The sequence below is a fragment of the Dromiciops gliroides genome, chromosome 1, assembly GCF_019393635.1.
Source record: "Dromiciops gliroides isolate mDroGli1 chromosome 1, mDroGli1.pri, whole genome shotgun sequence".
Classification (NCBI taxonomy): domain Eukaryota; kingdom Metazoa; phylum Chordata; class Mammalia; order Microbiotheria; family Microbiotheriidae; genus Dromiciops; species Dromiciops gliroides.
Genome location: NC_057861.1, coordinates 318,163,145 through 318,179,864, shown reverse-complemented (window position 1 = coordinate 318,179,864; position 16,720 = coordinate 318,163,145). Strand labels below are relative to the sequence as shown.

General features: G+C 36.1%; 1 protein-coding gene across 3 annotated transcripts in view; it reads right to left on the bottom strand.

Annotated features, from left to right (window-relative positions):
- The window catches only part of SMAD2 (SMAD family member 2), a 101,441-nt gene that overhangs the window by 32,366 nt on the left and 52,355 nt on the right, over positions 1-16,720 (bottom strand). For 2 of the 3 annotated variants that reach the window (XM_043962681.1, XM_043962688.1), the window contains exons 3-6: positions 11,784-11,873; positions 10,431-10,624; positions 9,621-9,755; positions 4,651-4,725 (exon numbers count right to left, since the gene is read on the bottom strand). In XM_043962681.1, the coding sequence (XP_043818616.1) occupies positions 4,651-4,725; positions 9,621-9,755; positions 10,431-10,624; positions 11,784-11,873 (494 nt within the window). The remainder of the gene's footprint in view (positions 1-4,650; positions 4,726-9,620; positions 9,756-10,430; positions 10,625-11,783; positions 11,874-16,720) is intronic. The other variant, XM_043962697.1, reaches the window with a different exon arrangement.

The following is a 16,720-nucleotide window of genomic DNA, read 5'->3' as shown; positions in this document are numbered from 1 at the left end:
AATAGATCAAGTTTAGCTGCAGGAAGGATGGAAAGGCCCAAGGATCCTTAGATTACATTAACGTGTCAAATGAGTGCCAGGGGTATGGAATTAGAGACAAGGCAGATGGTAAGGAGAACAGGAGGCAATAGCAGGGCAAATGGTAAGTAAGACCTGGTGGTCTGCTATTTCATTGGAAGGAACTGACCTGGTGACTTCCAACTCATTTAAGCAGTCAAACAACCTGGAACAGTTTTAGAAAAGAGACTGAAGAGGAAATACCAGGGAGAAAGGGAATTCCCCTGGGGAGGGATGGGGAGAGGGGTCCTTCTAGACTTCCAACGGTCTCAGATAAATTCTAGGCAGCTGGGAGTAAATGATCCCTTCCTTTGAGCTCTAAATCTATGACCTTATAACCTACTCCAATTAGACAGTTTATTTAAATCATTCATCAGGAAAACACTTCACATTTTTCCACAAAAATACACTCTTCGTAATGGAAACTAATATAAGCAAAGCTTTTACATTTTAAAGCAAAATTGTTTTCATTTATTTCACCCAATATAATATTGTAGAAAAGTAAATGGTATCTTGGTTATGTGCCCAAAATGAAATACATAAGAGTCTAAGAGGTGGAACCACTTCTAACTCAATACATTAAAAATATAGTTATACTAACACCACAAAATATTTTAATGAGAAAAAAAAAACAGACTAGGTGTCATCTTCAATACCCATGGATATGGAATTATTTACTTATAAATCCAAATTACAGTTTGTTTTTTAACAATTTCAAAAAGATAATTTTAGCTTTATCAACATGGAAATAAAATAATATTTAATGATGGCTTAGACTTTACCTTCCTCTCTCAGTTTACATATAAACTATTATAACATTCTATCTTAAGTTTATTTGCATTAGGCAATTTTTGATTTGTGAAAGCTTACTCTTTTTTTTTGGTAGGCAACTTTACTGTGTGTTTTTTTAACTTGTGATTAGAGATAGATTTCACAGGTTTATGACAGAATAGCATAAAGATTTTTGAAACCTGTTTTTAAACCCCCAATGAGCACTCATTAACAAATTCATTTTATTTTCCACCTACCCCTTATTTCACTAAATAGTATCTATTTACTGAAAAAAATATAGCACAGTGATATACAGAGGTGATATGATACTGTATAAAGTCATGAGATTTGAGTTCTATTAGACTCTGTTAAAAGTTTTATTTTTATTTACTCTACCTCCAATGAATGTTAAAAAAAAAAAAGACAAAACAAAATTTTAATCTCATTTCAGTGCAGGGGTGAATAACTAAATGAATGAAAGTGTTTATTAAGCACTTATTTATATGCCAAGCACTATGTGAAGGCTATACACATAGGGAAAAAAATAAGAATTTGGTTTCCAAAGATGATAATTCTGAGTTAAATTTCCCTAGTCTTACCTGAAGTGGCTTACAAAAAGCAGTCAGTCAACTGCAATGCTTTTTCTATATACCATGTTGCCTTTCCTTGAGGAATTCATTAAGGAAAGCTTGTGGCCTGGCTTAAAGTAAGCCAATTGATGGTAACTTTGGTTTGGAGGGAACACTGCTATTCGCTATATAAATATATCAAAGAAACTGGCCTAATTGTACATATTAGAAAAAACAAAAAGGATGAAAACTGTCCAGACTACAACATGAAAGCTGAAGAGGTAATTTGTTATATTATTTCATGCACATCAGAAATCTAAGAGGTAGAAGGAACCTCTGAGGTTATCTTAGCTGGACCACCTTATTTTCTTAGACTGGTTCTGCTTATGAAATGATTTAGATCCAGGACTGAGTTGAAAAAGATTAAGCTAGATTCCACTGGAAAAGCTCCCCAGGGCTCTACATGATCTCCAACTTTGCTGTTAACAAAAGCCCATCTTTTCCCCCCCCCAACATTAGAATTCTTCTAGTATAGTAAAATGAACTCTTAAAGCTTCTCCATTAATAAGCTATCTCCCATGAATATAGAAAGGTTATACAAGACTGTATGATAGATACAATCAGTGATAACACTCTTCAATAATTCTGAGGAGCGGTATCAAGTATGACACCAAGGAGACCTGGGGCTCTCCCAAAAATGTCTGTTAAGTGTCATGGTGTCAGCCCTAAGTTCAAATAAAAAAGAAACTTGCTATATAGATAGATTCTGAGGTACTCTAGGTACTCCTGTTTGTGAATGACACAGTGCTGAATATGCACTGAGCCCCTGAAGACTAGTTTAACAACCCAAAGGAAAAAAAACAAAATGAAATATACTCTAGCCCAGATTACACTGTACAATTTGATGGGCAGTGCAATGAATAAATCTCTCACTATGTATGTTCTTAAACAGGCATTAGACCCAGAAATGAACAGTAGAGACAGCATCACATTTGGGAAATCATAATGTGCTTTCAATGATGCTCGAAGTGCTTAGTGATACAAAAACTCATCTTTTTAACATTAATATTCTTCCTGTGGTAGAGGGCTGATTAAGACCTGTGTTGCTCAAGGCCAGGAAGACCTGGGTTCAAGTCCCATCACTGACCCTTATTGGTTGTATGACTCTGGGCAAATAAATTAACCTCTTATTCTAGATAACTTCCTAAGATTGTGTTGCTTGTCCTTTGTTTTTTAAGAGGACCATGACATTGGGGTGATGTCATGACTTGCACTGAATTTAAGTAAGGAAGGGCTGTGCAAGGTCACTAATATCACTCTCTCCTCCAGAACCATCTGGATCTGGTGGCAAGATATACATCAGTAAGTGGAGATGACCCCATATTTTTAAGGCAACTGGGTTAAGTGACTTGCCCAGGGTCACACAGCTAGTAAGTGTCTGAGGTGAGATTTGAATACAGGTCCTCCAAACTTCAGGGTCAGTATTCTTTCCACTACACTACCTAGCTGCCTGGCTAAGATTATAAGTGGCAAAGAACGTACCAATCTGTATTGATAGAGAGTGTTTTCTTACCTAGGAGTTTCCCTACAATGATGAAATCAAAGGTTTATTCTTTATCCTTCTCCTTATTCTTCCAAAAATGTATATGATTGCAAAATAGTGGAAAGACAAGATCTCAGAAAAAAAAATTTCCCTCAATAAGGAAAAAAAGAGCAGTCGAAAGATGCATGAATGCATAAGGCTGCAAGATATTACCAGATATGAGTTGAAAGCAAGAACTGTTACAAAAGACATCATCAAAGAGACATGACTAGCAAAGGAGATGGGTCAGTCATATATTGAAGGAATCAAGGTGGCCAGCACAAAATATTAAAATTATCATCTGAATAACTCTAGTGTGTTTAAGAAAGACTTCTGAAAAGACATGGACAAAAACCATACAGGACACTTTTTTTTTTTTTTGGGTAGGGCAACGAGGGTTAAGTGACTTGCCCAGGGTCATACAGCTAGTAAGTGTCAAGTGTCTGAGGCTGGATTTGAACTCAGATCCTCCTGAATCCAGGGCCAGTGCTTTATCCACTATGCCACCTAGCTGCCCCCAACCATAAAGAATAAAAGAGTAGATTGGTTGTGGTCTTCATTGGCATGAATCAATCCAACCCAAATGTTCAATGGACGTTTTGTGCCCAAAATAGTGGTAGAGCATTCTAAGCTCATATTGGTTGGACATACTGTAACTTGTCTCTAACACAGTGATGTCATTTTGTTCCTCTTGAAGAACAAAGGACAAATACCAACCAACAAAGCGATGACATTATAGAGCCAACAAAATATTCTCTCAGTTATGTGACTGAAAATTATGGAATGCCAACATCCCAAAAGAAAGAGTAACACAAAAAGTAGTAGAATGCTATGCAGTACGTATAAATATGCTGTACCATGTTATGAACTATGGCATGTGTGGAATGGCTTAAAAAATTTTCAAAGAAAAATGAAATGACATTTTTTTGGTCAAAGATTCATAGTATAGTGCAAATGCTCTAATGATATCTCCAAAATATTAAAAGGCCTTGAGTCTTATGTGGAGACTCTATCAGGGTAAAAAGACGAAGAATCAAAGAGGATTAGAAAGCTTTAAGAGGTTACAATTTACATGACTGAACCTAGAACTTGCATGATAAACACCTAAGTTTATCACGGGCTATTTTAACCTATAACTTTCCAACAAAGTTTGGCAACAGTTTTAACACACACACACACACACACACACACACACACACCCCTTTATAAAAAGCTAACTTTATTCTTTCAGGCTAGGCATCCCTATCTTGCTCAGGTTGGTAGTACAAGGGCTAATCACAGTCATGATCCCACTCTGACTGGCATGAGAATTTTAGCCTGCTCTGTTACAGACTTGTATTGGTTCCTCCTTCTTTAGGTAATATGGTAGACTCCTGCTCCTAGAAGCTTGCCATTTTCTATATTAATGCCAACCTTAGTGCAAACACCCAACTGGCTTAGCCTAGTGTATATCACAATTCCTGAGCTCAAGAGATCTACAAACCTCTCCAGCTTCTGTAGTAGCAAGTTTGCACCACTATATCTGGCAAGAATTAACTTTATATAAGTTTCAAGCTGTTTTGACATACAGAAGAGTAATTTTTATAAATGTGTGTATGTACACATACACACATCATATCATCATAAAACCAATTTTGGAAAGGTTTCAAAAGAAAAATTATTTTTAAATACCTGTGTCCATACTTTGGTTTAATTGCTGATCACTTGTTTCTCCATCTTCACTGATATATCCAGGGGGTGGTGTTTCTAAAAAAAATTTAAACAAATCAGACATATCATTTGAAATGTATTGTACCTATTCTCCCCTATTAGATAACTGACCCCTCAAACAGTAACTGAGATACCAAGTATTCATGTAATAGGACAAAAATAGGTTCTTGTCCAAACCCTGTCAGTGAATTACTAAATTTGTTTCCACTAAAGATCAAATTCATGGCTATATTCACTAAGTTACCATCCTACATATTTGGATAATTACTAGAGGTACATTTTCTGCGTCAACAGCCAAAAGATAACTTCAAAGCAGCCCTAGAATTGACTTTGTATTTCAGCCCCTAACAATGCTTTTCTTACTAATGGAAAACTGAAAGCTAACTTATTTTCTTACAAGGTGATTAAAATAAAAATATGGGGGGGGGGGCTGCTAGGTGGCACGGTGGATAAAGCACTGGCCCTGGATTCAGGAGGACCCGAGTTCAAATCTGGCCTCAGACACTTGACACTTACTGTGTGACCCTCATTGCCTTGAAGAAAAAAAAAAGTAAAAACAAATAAATAAATAAAAATAAAGGGAACCCAGAACCAGGATTTACTTTTTAAAATATCTGCTTTATTTAAAAGGGAATTAATCCTTAAAGGCTAGGCTGAGTTCTTTCACAAATGAATACAAGTATCAGTAAAGTGGTGTGCTCAGGGTTCAATCTGAAAAGACATCTCTCTGGTACTCTTTCAAACTAATGGCAAATAGAGAGAGGCAGGTTTAGGACTCACATAAACAAACACTTCCTAACAAGCCAAGTCATCCAAAAGGGAAATGGGCTATGTTCATTCCCTCTGACCAGAAGTCTTCAAACAGTGGCTGGAAGAGCACCATTCCAGGGGCCAAACTGGCACAACCTAATGCTCCTAACACACAGTACTCTACCTCCCACCTTCATTTTCTTATTGTTCCCTCACTTCTGTCTTTTACAACTCTTTATTTCTGTCAACACTTAGCTCAAGAACCATCTTCTAGGTTAAGTCTATTATGATTTCCCCAGCTTTCTCCCAAAATTACCTAATTTCATATAGATTTGTAAACACTTAATTATGTGCACAGTGTCTCCCCTGATAGTTCCTTGACATCAGAGACCTTCATTTCTGCCTGAATCTTCATTATCCAGCAATGACTGTGGGGGGAATTCTTTTTCAGATATTTGGTTAAAGTAAACGACCGGGGCACCTAGGTGGCGCAGTGGATAGAGCACTGGCCCTGGATTCAGGAGGACCTGAGTACAAATCCGGCCTCAGACACTTGACACTTATTAGCTGTGTGATCCTGGGCAAGTCATTTAACCCTCATTGCCTTTGGGGGAAAAAAATGAGTAAAGTAAACGACCGCTGAGATTTTGTGAAATTCTTTAATGGCATCTGAATATTTAGAAGAGAATTAAATACACATAGAATACATAAGATAGAGGCAAAATGACAGATTAGGTGAACACAACATCATTTTCTTTGTGACCAGGAGCCAAAATGTTTTCCATGGAAAAAATCCTAGCCAATATAGCAATACCTATTTCAATTTTATGTGATAATCAACAATAGTTAAAGTCAAGTTTTTCAAGGGCTATAATTCAAGAGAGCATGGACATAAAATGGAAATTTCCTAAAGAAATCTAAACCCCAAATAGTAGCAAAGAAAAAAAAATTATGACCAGCAAAAAAAAAAAAAGTGTTTTGAATTTTCTAATCCTTAAGCCTTGTACTTCTTTTTGGTAATAGACTTAAACCCTTTCATAAAATTGTGATGTTAGTATCTAAAAAAAATTTTATCTTAAGATGATACCAAAGTGTGAAGCACATTTTATGCCCCAAAGTTCATTTAAATAGTTAAGCTTAAAAAACCCAACCAAACAAAAGTTTTCATTATGAAATCAAATGATTGACTGCTGTAAGCTTTTCTACTTTCACCATTTCTTCTTAAGCTATTCTTCACCCTCACTGAAACCTCCAATGCATCTACTTTTTCCTATTCTCTCCCACACTATCATTTCTGCCCTCACCTCATATTCTGACCCCATGGTTCATCAGTTCAACTATAGACTCTTTTCTATACTTGAATGCAGCATGATTCAAGGGAAAGAGCACTGGATTGGAATCAGAAGACCTATAGTAAAACCCTACTGTTTACACTAACATCTCTGTGGCTCTGACTAGATGACCTCCAAGGTCCTTCCCAGCTCTAAATCAATTATCTCCTCTTTGCTATCATACAAGCAGCCATACCTTGCCTATCCCCAAACATGGGTTATCCCTACCATCTACTATCACTAATTTTACTTATATGCTATTAATGCACCTTCTGAAAGTCACCCAACCATGTATGCTATCGGGGTCTACTACAAATTTATCTAATCTCACTCTGACCTTTTACTGCTTGCTGCATAAGCAATCCTTTCTCTCTCAACACTACCACACATTCTATAGTAGTTAATTCAAATCTTCCTTTCCTTTCTCAAGCCTCTTATACACCTCCCGTCCCTCACTTTTCCTGAGGAAGAGTCCATATCTGAAAAGCTTTGATGGCCTTTTTCCTGGACAAAGCCAATACCTCTACTTGTGCTTTTATCCCCTTCTGTCTCATCTGGGATTTCACTCCATTAATTTTCCCACCTCTCCCCACCATCTTTTTCCTTGTCCACCAGACACTTCTTGGCATCCTATTAGCATTCTCAGGTCTCCCTATCCTTAAAAAAAAAAAACAAACCCTTTACTTGACCTGGTCATTCCCTCAAGCTACTTAGACCCCTCTTTCATAGCTAATTTCCTGGTCATCTATGCTCTATTTTATTTAATTAAAAAATTTTTTTTTTAGTGAGGCAATTGGGGTTAAGTGACTTGCCCAATGTCACACAACTAGTAAGTGTTAAGTGTTTGAGGCTGGATTTGAACTCAGGTATTCCTGACTCCAGGGCCGGTGCTCTATCCACTGTGCCACCTAGCTGCCCCTATGCTCTATTTTATTTCCTCACCTTCCATTCGTTTTTCAATTCCTTGAAATCTGGTTTCTGGATTCATTACTCTACTGGAACCATTTCCTAAAGTTACAAGCCGTTTCTTAGATGCTACATCTAATGTCCTTTTCAGTCCTCACTCTACCTAACCTGTCAGCATCTTTGACATTAACTCCTGCTACAGAAATTTTTTTTCTTCTCTTGGCTTCTATAATGCTGATCTGTTTTGTTTCTTCTCTTCCCTATGTAACTGCTCCTCTAGATCATTATTCATTTCCTACCCACTATAAGTGTGGGTTATCTTTTAAGGTTCTGTCTTAAGCCTTTTTTCTTTCTACATTTTCTCAGTTTCTTATCAGCTCTCATTGATTCAAAGTATTTTGGGGTACATTCCTCAAATGTATATATCAAACCTTATTTCTCTTCTGAATTCTAGTTCCATGTGGCCAACAACTGGCAAGCTATCTCCACAGATGGGATATCCTGTCATAAGTTTAAATCTGACATATTCAAAACAGAATTAAGCTTCTCTTTAAACCATTTCTCCCACCAAACCCATGCTGAGGTCATTTTCCTTCTGATCATGTAGATTCACAAGCCTAGAATTATTCTTAAATTGCCCTTCTCCCTTGCTTCCAAGGTGCCAATTCAACATTCTCCTCACTTTTAAGGAAGGTCAGGATGAAATAAGAAAGAAAAGGTCTCAAAAACTGATCTTGGAACACCCTTTCAAAACTGCTAATTTATTAATACTGCTTTGTTACATCCTTTATTTAAGAAGAGAACTGAACTTGGAACTCTTAGGGTCCTTACTTGGTATCAGCTTCCCAAAAGAGAAAAAAAATAAGTAGGATAGAGAAATATCAGGTAAGAAAGAAAAAAACTGAGAATAAATATTCTACTTTGTTAATCCTTTGAATGTTAGTCATTCTTTTGGCTTTCTGAGGGTAAATGGAAATGGAGAGGATAAGGAACTGAAGTTTCAAGAATCTAGGTCCCCTGATTCTTCATTCCAAAATAACACTTTCCAGTTTTTAATCATTTCAATCCCAGTAATGTCCAAAATGGCTGACTGAAAGCAGAGGATGTGTTCAAGTTCTAACTATGCCTTTCACTAGCTGTGTGACCAGGGCCAAGTGAGAATTTTTCCCACTAATATAAAAACTTATAACTTTCCCTTTGAAAAGGAAATACTCTATCAGTACAGATCTGCAACAGTCTGTAACTTAATCTCAGAGAGTTGTCTGGGGATACTATGAGGTTAAAAGATTTACCCAGGGTCATATAATCAGTATCTATCAGTATCCACTAAGTGGTATAGCACAAAGTTGAAAGATGTGTCCTATTTAATGAACTAGTTAAAAGCAATTAAGTTAGTAGAAGTAGATGTGTCTTATAAAATGACACAGATGTTAATCAGTATCTATCAGAGGTATAATTTGACCTCAAGGGCATCCCAATTCTTAATTTTGCCTTCTATCTATACTAGGTCACATATGAAATTCAGAGCTAACCCTCATCCCCCCCCCACCCCCAAATAGCAGGGAATGCTTAAAACATCATATAAAAGTTATCATCATTGTTCCTATACTATCTATTCACTTTATTAGTAGCACCCAGAGCTTGAAAATGAGGACAAAGACGTTTCCCTCTGGTTTATTGTCCCCTATTATCAAAGAGGGGAGGAAAAAAAAAATCAAGGCTAAAATTTTCCTTCATATATTTTTAAAAATTTTAACACCAATCTTATACATCACAAACATCATATCCACATTACTTTGGAACCAGTTAATCTAAAATCAAGTAATATAAATGTCTATATGTATAAAATCAAACTATAGTTTACATAAAACTTCCAATGATTAAGAATTAAATATCACCTTCTTAAGAGTTTCAGGGGAATTAAAACAACAACAACAACAATACCTGGTATGTAATTACTTTGGGGCTCAATTCCTGCTGGGAAATTAGTGTTTTCTGGAATGGAATGAGTATAGTCATCCAGTGGGGGTAGTTCTGTTAGAATCTCAGTATGCCGTGGCACTAGCACAGGAGGCAAAACTGAAAAGTTTCAAGAAATTCACATTAATGTTAAATATAAAATGTCAATAATAAAGTATGAAAAACTTAAATATCATTTTGTTAATACTAAATAGTCCAGTTTAAACTTGTAAAATATGCCATTTAACATATGAAGAAATATAGCACTGCAGAGTAAAAATTCTGCCAACAACTTTAATACTAGGTAAAAGTAATTCATAATTTAAAACTTTCTTATATACAGAGTGTGACATTAATTGGTTTTCAAGAGTTCTTTACCAGTGCTTAGAAACAATCTATTTCTTCGGTAATATAAATCCTCTAATGCAAAAGTAAACCAGTTGAGCTAAAACCAAAGACCAAATTTATGGGGTCTGAATGGGGTCAGAGTATTATCCTAAGACAATTTTCCTTTAAAGGCTTCAAGGCTTCTCTTGAAAGTACGAGCTATATATATTTTTCTTACACAAATTCTAAAATTTTTAAATTAGCATATTCAGGCTACCATGAAAGAAAACTTAATATAAAAAATCAGACAGCTTTATTTTCAAATTAGAATTTTAGTTCATTTACACGGTCTCCATTTAACATAAAAATTACTTCAAATAATGAGTAGATAAATATTTGTTGACTTAAGATCTTATGTTTTTAGTTCTAATACAAAAAGAATTAAAAAGCAACTAGTAATCTTCCTACCTGGAGTCTCCACTCTCTGGTAATGGTATGGGTTTACACACACTTCATCCTTTTTAAGATTAAAAGCATATTCACAGTTTTCAATTGCTTTAAGTTCATGATGACTGTGAAGATCTGGCCAGCGCCACAAGCGGCAGTAAATAACATGTGGCAATCCTTTTCGATGAGATACCTGTAGACGACCATCAAGGGACCTGTGGAGAGGGAGAGGGGAAATCATGGAAGGGAGGGAGAAAAGGAGGAAAATTTTTTTAAAAAGCTCACTCAGTGTAGGTTATATTCATATAATAATATGAAAAAGAATGACAAAGAAACAGTTCAATTCCACTAAGTAGTATAGCACAAAGTTGAAAGATGTGTCCTATTTAATGAACTAGTTAAAAGCAATTAAGTTAGTAGAAATAGATGTGTCTTATAAAATGACACAGATGTTAATGAATGCTTTAGACAAAATATGAAGTTTCATTAAAGAACATTATACATATCTGTACTTGACACTCGTCCTCAACTTCTGCCTTCAGAAGATTATGCTGCTATCATGAATGCTTTTGTTTAAGGACATTTAGGAAATATTACTGCTATTAGTCAACAAACCTGACAGCAATCCAATCTGCAAGTGCTGCAGGTGGTAAAACAAAAACAAAAACAAAAAACAAAAACCGAGAATCAACACAAAAATGAACTGTGAAGGCACGTTTTTACAGTAGTGAGTTTGTTAAATATCTACATTAATGTGAATGCAGCCTAAACTAATGTAAATTAACAGTTGTGATTCTTTTGAAAATTAACATATACTGCATAATTTCACACATAAATGCAGATGATGATAGTGATGAGATGAAAAAAGACAAACATCAATGTGCTGGAAAAAGCTGGTACGGTGATGAAAAGAAGATAAAAATAAAAATTAGTTCCCCTAGAATTAACTGTAGCATAAGGGGTCTTATAAATTAGTTTACCCACTATTAGTATATGAAATAATACTAAGTTAAATTTAGAGAAACTGGCCATTTACCAGTTTTTTAAAAAATGCTTCATAAGGATCAGGCCTACTGTAGAATATTAGAGTTATTTAATAACCTAACCTCAAACTAAAGAGTGTGCATTTATCAAATTTCCCATTCCTTTTAAAGAATATTTCAGAACTAGAATTTCATTGGTCAAAACATCAGCTGAAACATTTAATGTACTTTAATTACAGGCAAGCAATTGTTTTAAATGCTATGCCATTTAATTGACATAAAAGGAAACATCCTAGTAAAATTATGCAAAGCATCCCACTATGAATAGAGCCTCCAAACCCACCCCCCACCCACAAGATCTCTATGATTCGACAGAGGGCAGAATATTCACCTGGTTTGTTCAGAGAAGCTGTAAAGGCCTGTTGTATCCCACTGATCTATCGTATTTGGTGTACTCAGTCCCCAAATTTCAGAGCAAGTGCTGTGCATAAATTGAAAAACAAAAAATTGATGTGAACATGGAAGCATGGTTATTCAAAATACCATGATGTAAAACATGAAAAAAATGTACAGAATGCTCCCTTCACAGAGAAAATATACAGTGCTTTACTGTCTTTACTGATATTAATACTACTTTAGTATATTTTCTGCATGAAGGCAGCCAATAAAATGGAACATGTGACTCAAGGTAAATTATGATTATGTTTTAAAAATGTGAATACCAAAGTTAATCTTAAGGTTAATGCCATAATGTCCATTAGAAAAGGAAAAATCTCCATCTATGGAATAATAGCTATGTTAACAGACCTAATATAAGAACTTCATTTTACTATTCAATTGTTAAGAACATTTCTCATTTCCAAGCAGATGTCAACTTATGTCAACTTAAATCTAAAAAGCTTAGATTTCTGCAGGGAAGGATTTCAATGTACCCTAATGTCAGTGATATTAATTTTTCTCAAGTATGCTGATGCTCTATCCACTAGAGTAGCAAAGGAAGCAACTTTTCAAAAAATTCCAATGAAGAACAGTCTACTTTGAAAAATAAAAACACCACCAACTATTTTTATCACTAGCTTGTTAATCACCACTACACCTAAAAACCAAACACCAATAAGACCTTAAGATATTTTCATAAATATACTAAAGTATAGCACAGAGAATAACTTTCATAAGGTGGTCTATCTACTAAGGCTATTTCTAAATCAAAACTTTCCAGTTTCAAGAATAAGTTTACTTCTCAAGATGGAAAACAACCAACCAAAACTTTAACTCAGAAAACTACCAAAATTATTACTCAGAAAATAAGTGATAAAATCCAATTTTCAAATAGCAGAACAATTATGGGAAATCTTATCACCAATTGTGAGTTAATAGAAGGGCAGCAAGAGGAATGCACCTGGAAAAGTGACTTGTTAAGATATCCTGGAAGCTTGACTAATTTAGTTATTATTTAACACTTCACTTGCAAAAGAACCACACAAGGGTATCCCAACCCTGCCATGACATTCTTGATATGCATGAAAGAATTCAAAGACAGTCTGAGATCTTGCTTCTGACACTGTGCCAAAATTAATACATGAGCTCTTTTATTAAACATTTTTTCAAAGCCCAATTATTCTTCCTCATCAAGAATCTAGTTTATTCTATGAGGAATGCTGTTTATCAACCTGATAGGTGCCAACTGATATTCCCTAATATCTAAGGTGTGTGTGTGTGTGTATAACCTTCTAAGAATCCTTATGTGCTTTTACCCTTTCCAAGTCTCTTGCAACAACTATAGCAGCAGTGTATAAGCTCAACTACTTCCCATAAGCAGATATCCTCCAGGGATGTTGACCTCACTCACAAGCGATGATTTGTTATTCCAGAGGATCTAAAATCATCTTAGAGACAGTGTGGTATAATGGAAGGAGCACTGCACTTCAAGTCAGCAAAAACATAGGTTCAAATTCCAACTCTGATATTTAATAACATGGACCGTGGTCAAGCCACAACCTCTCTAAAGTGTATTCCTCGTATATAAAATAGAGATGATACTAATAAAGCATTTTGTAAACCGTAAAGCATTATATAAAGATTACCTATTACTATCTTCTTTGAGTAAATTGTGAATGTATGGGATTTCTTACAAATGTGGACTTTAAAGAGCATTAAAACCTTACATTAAGTTCCAAAGTAATACTCCTAACATGGAGGTCTGACCATGTGATTCCCTTGCTTACTAAAATCTAGTGGCTCCTTGTTCCTTATAGAATCAAATACAAATTCCTGTTTGGCATTTAATACCCTTATGACCTATCTCCATCCTACTTTTGTAGGTTCATGAAAACTGGCCACCTCACACACAGGAAATTCCATCTCTTGTCTCCATGCCCTTGCATAAACTGTCTCCCATATGTGGAATGTACTCCCTTATTCCTCACACATAAAATTCCAATTCTTGTATCCATGCCTTCACATAAGGCTGGTCTGCATATGTGAAATATATGCCTTCCTCATTTCTGCCTCTTAGAGTTTCTAGTTTCCTTCAAAGCTCATACAGTACTTTGTACACAATCACGTTCCTCATTCCTCCAACTGTTAATGCCTGCCCTGCCCATTACCTTTTATTTATTTTGTATATGTTTCTGTTCATGATGTTTACTCCTATACACTCTAAGTTCCCTAAGGGCAAGGACTATTTTATGTCAAATAAAATCATTAACAAGCATTTAATTAAGCACAAAGCATTTAACAAAACACCTACTAGGTGCCAGACACTGAGCTAAACACTAACAATATAAAGAAAATGAAATTTCTTTAGATTTCTGGCACCTAGTATCTGGCATCTTGGTGACTGATGTCAGATCACACTAACTCCTATTATGTGCCAGGTATTGTGCTATTAATATTAAGAAAGGCAAAAAATAGCCCTTGCCCTTAATAACGAGCTCACAACTAATGGGAAAAACATGTAAAAGAGCTATCCATCAATAGGATATATACAGCACTGGAGATACTCTTAGAAGGCACTAACAACAGGAGGGCTTGAAAAGGCTTCTTTCAGAAAGTGAGACTTGAGCTGAGACTTGAAGGAAGTCAGGGAAGCTAGGAGGTATAGATAAAAGGGAAAGAATTCCAGGCATAAGGGATAACCTATGAAAGGTCCTCAGTCAGCAATGTGTTTTGTTCTAAGAACAGCAAATAGAGTAGGGGTGAGCAGAGAGGGTGTTGATAAGGTCCAAATTGCCAAACAGAGGATTTTCTATTTTAAAATGAAGGCAGGGGCAGCTAGGTGGCACAGTGGATAGAGCACCAGCCCTGGATTCAGGAGGACCTGAGTTTAAATCCGGCCTCAGACACTTGACACAATAGCTGTGTGACCCTGGGCAAGTCACTTAGCCCCCACTGCCTCAAAAAAAAAAAAAAGAATAGAAAATGAAGGCAGCAGAAAGACACGAGAAAGAGGGGGAAGGGAGAGATGGTTAAACTGATGCTTTTAGATCAATTTGAAAGATGAATAGAGGATAATATGAAATGAGAAGAACCTTGAGGCAGGGAGATCAAACATCAAGCTATTATGATATTCCAGGTGGAGGTGATGAGGGATTTTACCAGGAAGCTGTTAGTATCAGTGGAGAAAGAGACTTATACAAGAGATGTTAATCAAGGTAGAAACAGCAGGACTTGGCAACAGTTTGGATATGGGGAGTAACAGTATACATGACAGTAAACAGGAGTGAGGAAGAGAAGAGAGTTTGGGCAGGAAAGAAAATGTGTTCAGTTTTGGACATGTTGAGTTCAGATGTACAATAAGCAGGAGAAGATGCCAGAATGGAAATCAGCATAAAGGGTAGAGCTAGATAAATAGATTTCAAAATCTGCTGCAGCAGAGATAGATAATTGAATCCATAGGAACTGACGAGATCAGCAAATGAAAAAGAATAAAGGAACAAGGCGGAGGTCTGTAGAATTCCCATAGTTATTGGATATGATCAGGATGAAGATCCAGTTAAGTAAATAGTCAGAACAATAAGATAAGTAAAAGAGAACCAGAAGAGAATAGTGTAACAAAAATCAAGAGAGAAAAGATTATCAAAAAGCAGGTGTCAACAGTATCAAAGGCTGCAGAGAGGTCAAGAAGGATAAGGATTGCAGAAAAGGCCATTAGATTCAGCAATCAAAAGATCATTGGTAACTTTGGAGAGAGCAGTTTCAGTTAAAAGATGAAGTGGGAAACCAGATTGAAGAAGACTTAAATATAAGATAGCAAGAGGAAATGAAGAAGAGGTACCTATTGTAGAAGACCTTCCTAAGGAATTTAGCCACAAAGGGGAGAAGAGATAAAGAATGATTCTTGGCAGAAATAGATAAATCAAGTGAAGGTTGAGAATAGAAAAGATATGAGAACTGCTTTGGCTGCATTCAAGAAATTCTGATAAGGTGTCTCAGTGTTGTCATTATCATGAAAAAAGTTACAGTTTAACCACCCATTATAGACTGCAAAAGATGTGCTAAATATTTCTACTTTTCTTGCAGTTGTCTGTCAGATTTTTGTGACTATTAGTGGATGGTCAATTTCAGTAAAGGTACCATGTACAATCCCTCCCTCAACAAATTAATCTCAATCTCGATCTCAATCAATCTCTCTCTCTCTCTCTCATTCAATAATTGCCATTTGATAACTGCCTGGCCTATCATATAAAAATTCCATTCAGGTCCTTAGGTCCTGTATTATTTATGTATATTTTTAAAATTTTACTAGATTCATCTATGTCTGAGAGGGGTGTTACGTTATTATAGTTTTACTATCTATTTCTCCCTGTAACTCATTTTTCATTTTCTTTAGGTATTTAGATGCTATGCATTTGCCTGTGTGTTTAGTACTGATACTGATTCATTGTCTTTCAAAATGATCTTTCCCTCTTTATCTCAATTAAACTTATTTTTATGCTGTCTTATCTAAGATCAAGATTGCTACCAGAATATTTTTCACTTCAGCTAAAGTATAACTATCAGCCACCTGGAAAGGTCTTCTAGCTCAGTGACTGAATTGCAGGATCCCCAGAGGTGGGAGTGAAGTGTGTGTGTGTTGGGGGTGGGGGTGGGGGGGTGGAAGGGCTGACAGCACCTAGAACTGACACCACATTGTTCCTGGGTTCAGAGCCACATCCCCTCTAGGTGCAGATCCCTCATAAGGGGCTGGGTGATGAAGTACAGAGCCACCAGTAAGAGACCAGTACTAGAGACACCATCTGTTTCTAGAAAAGGTAAGGTCCTCTATGTGGAGCTGGAACCACCTCTTAGAGCCCAGGTGCATACAACTCTCTTTCGGTACCCATGCTG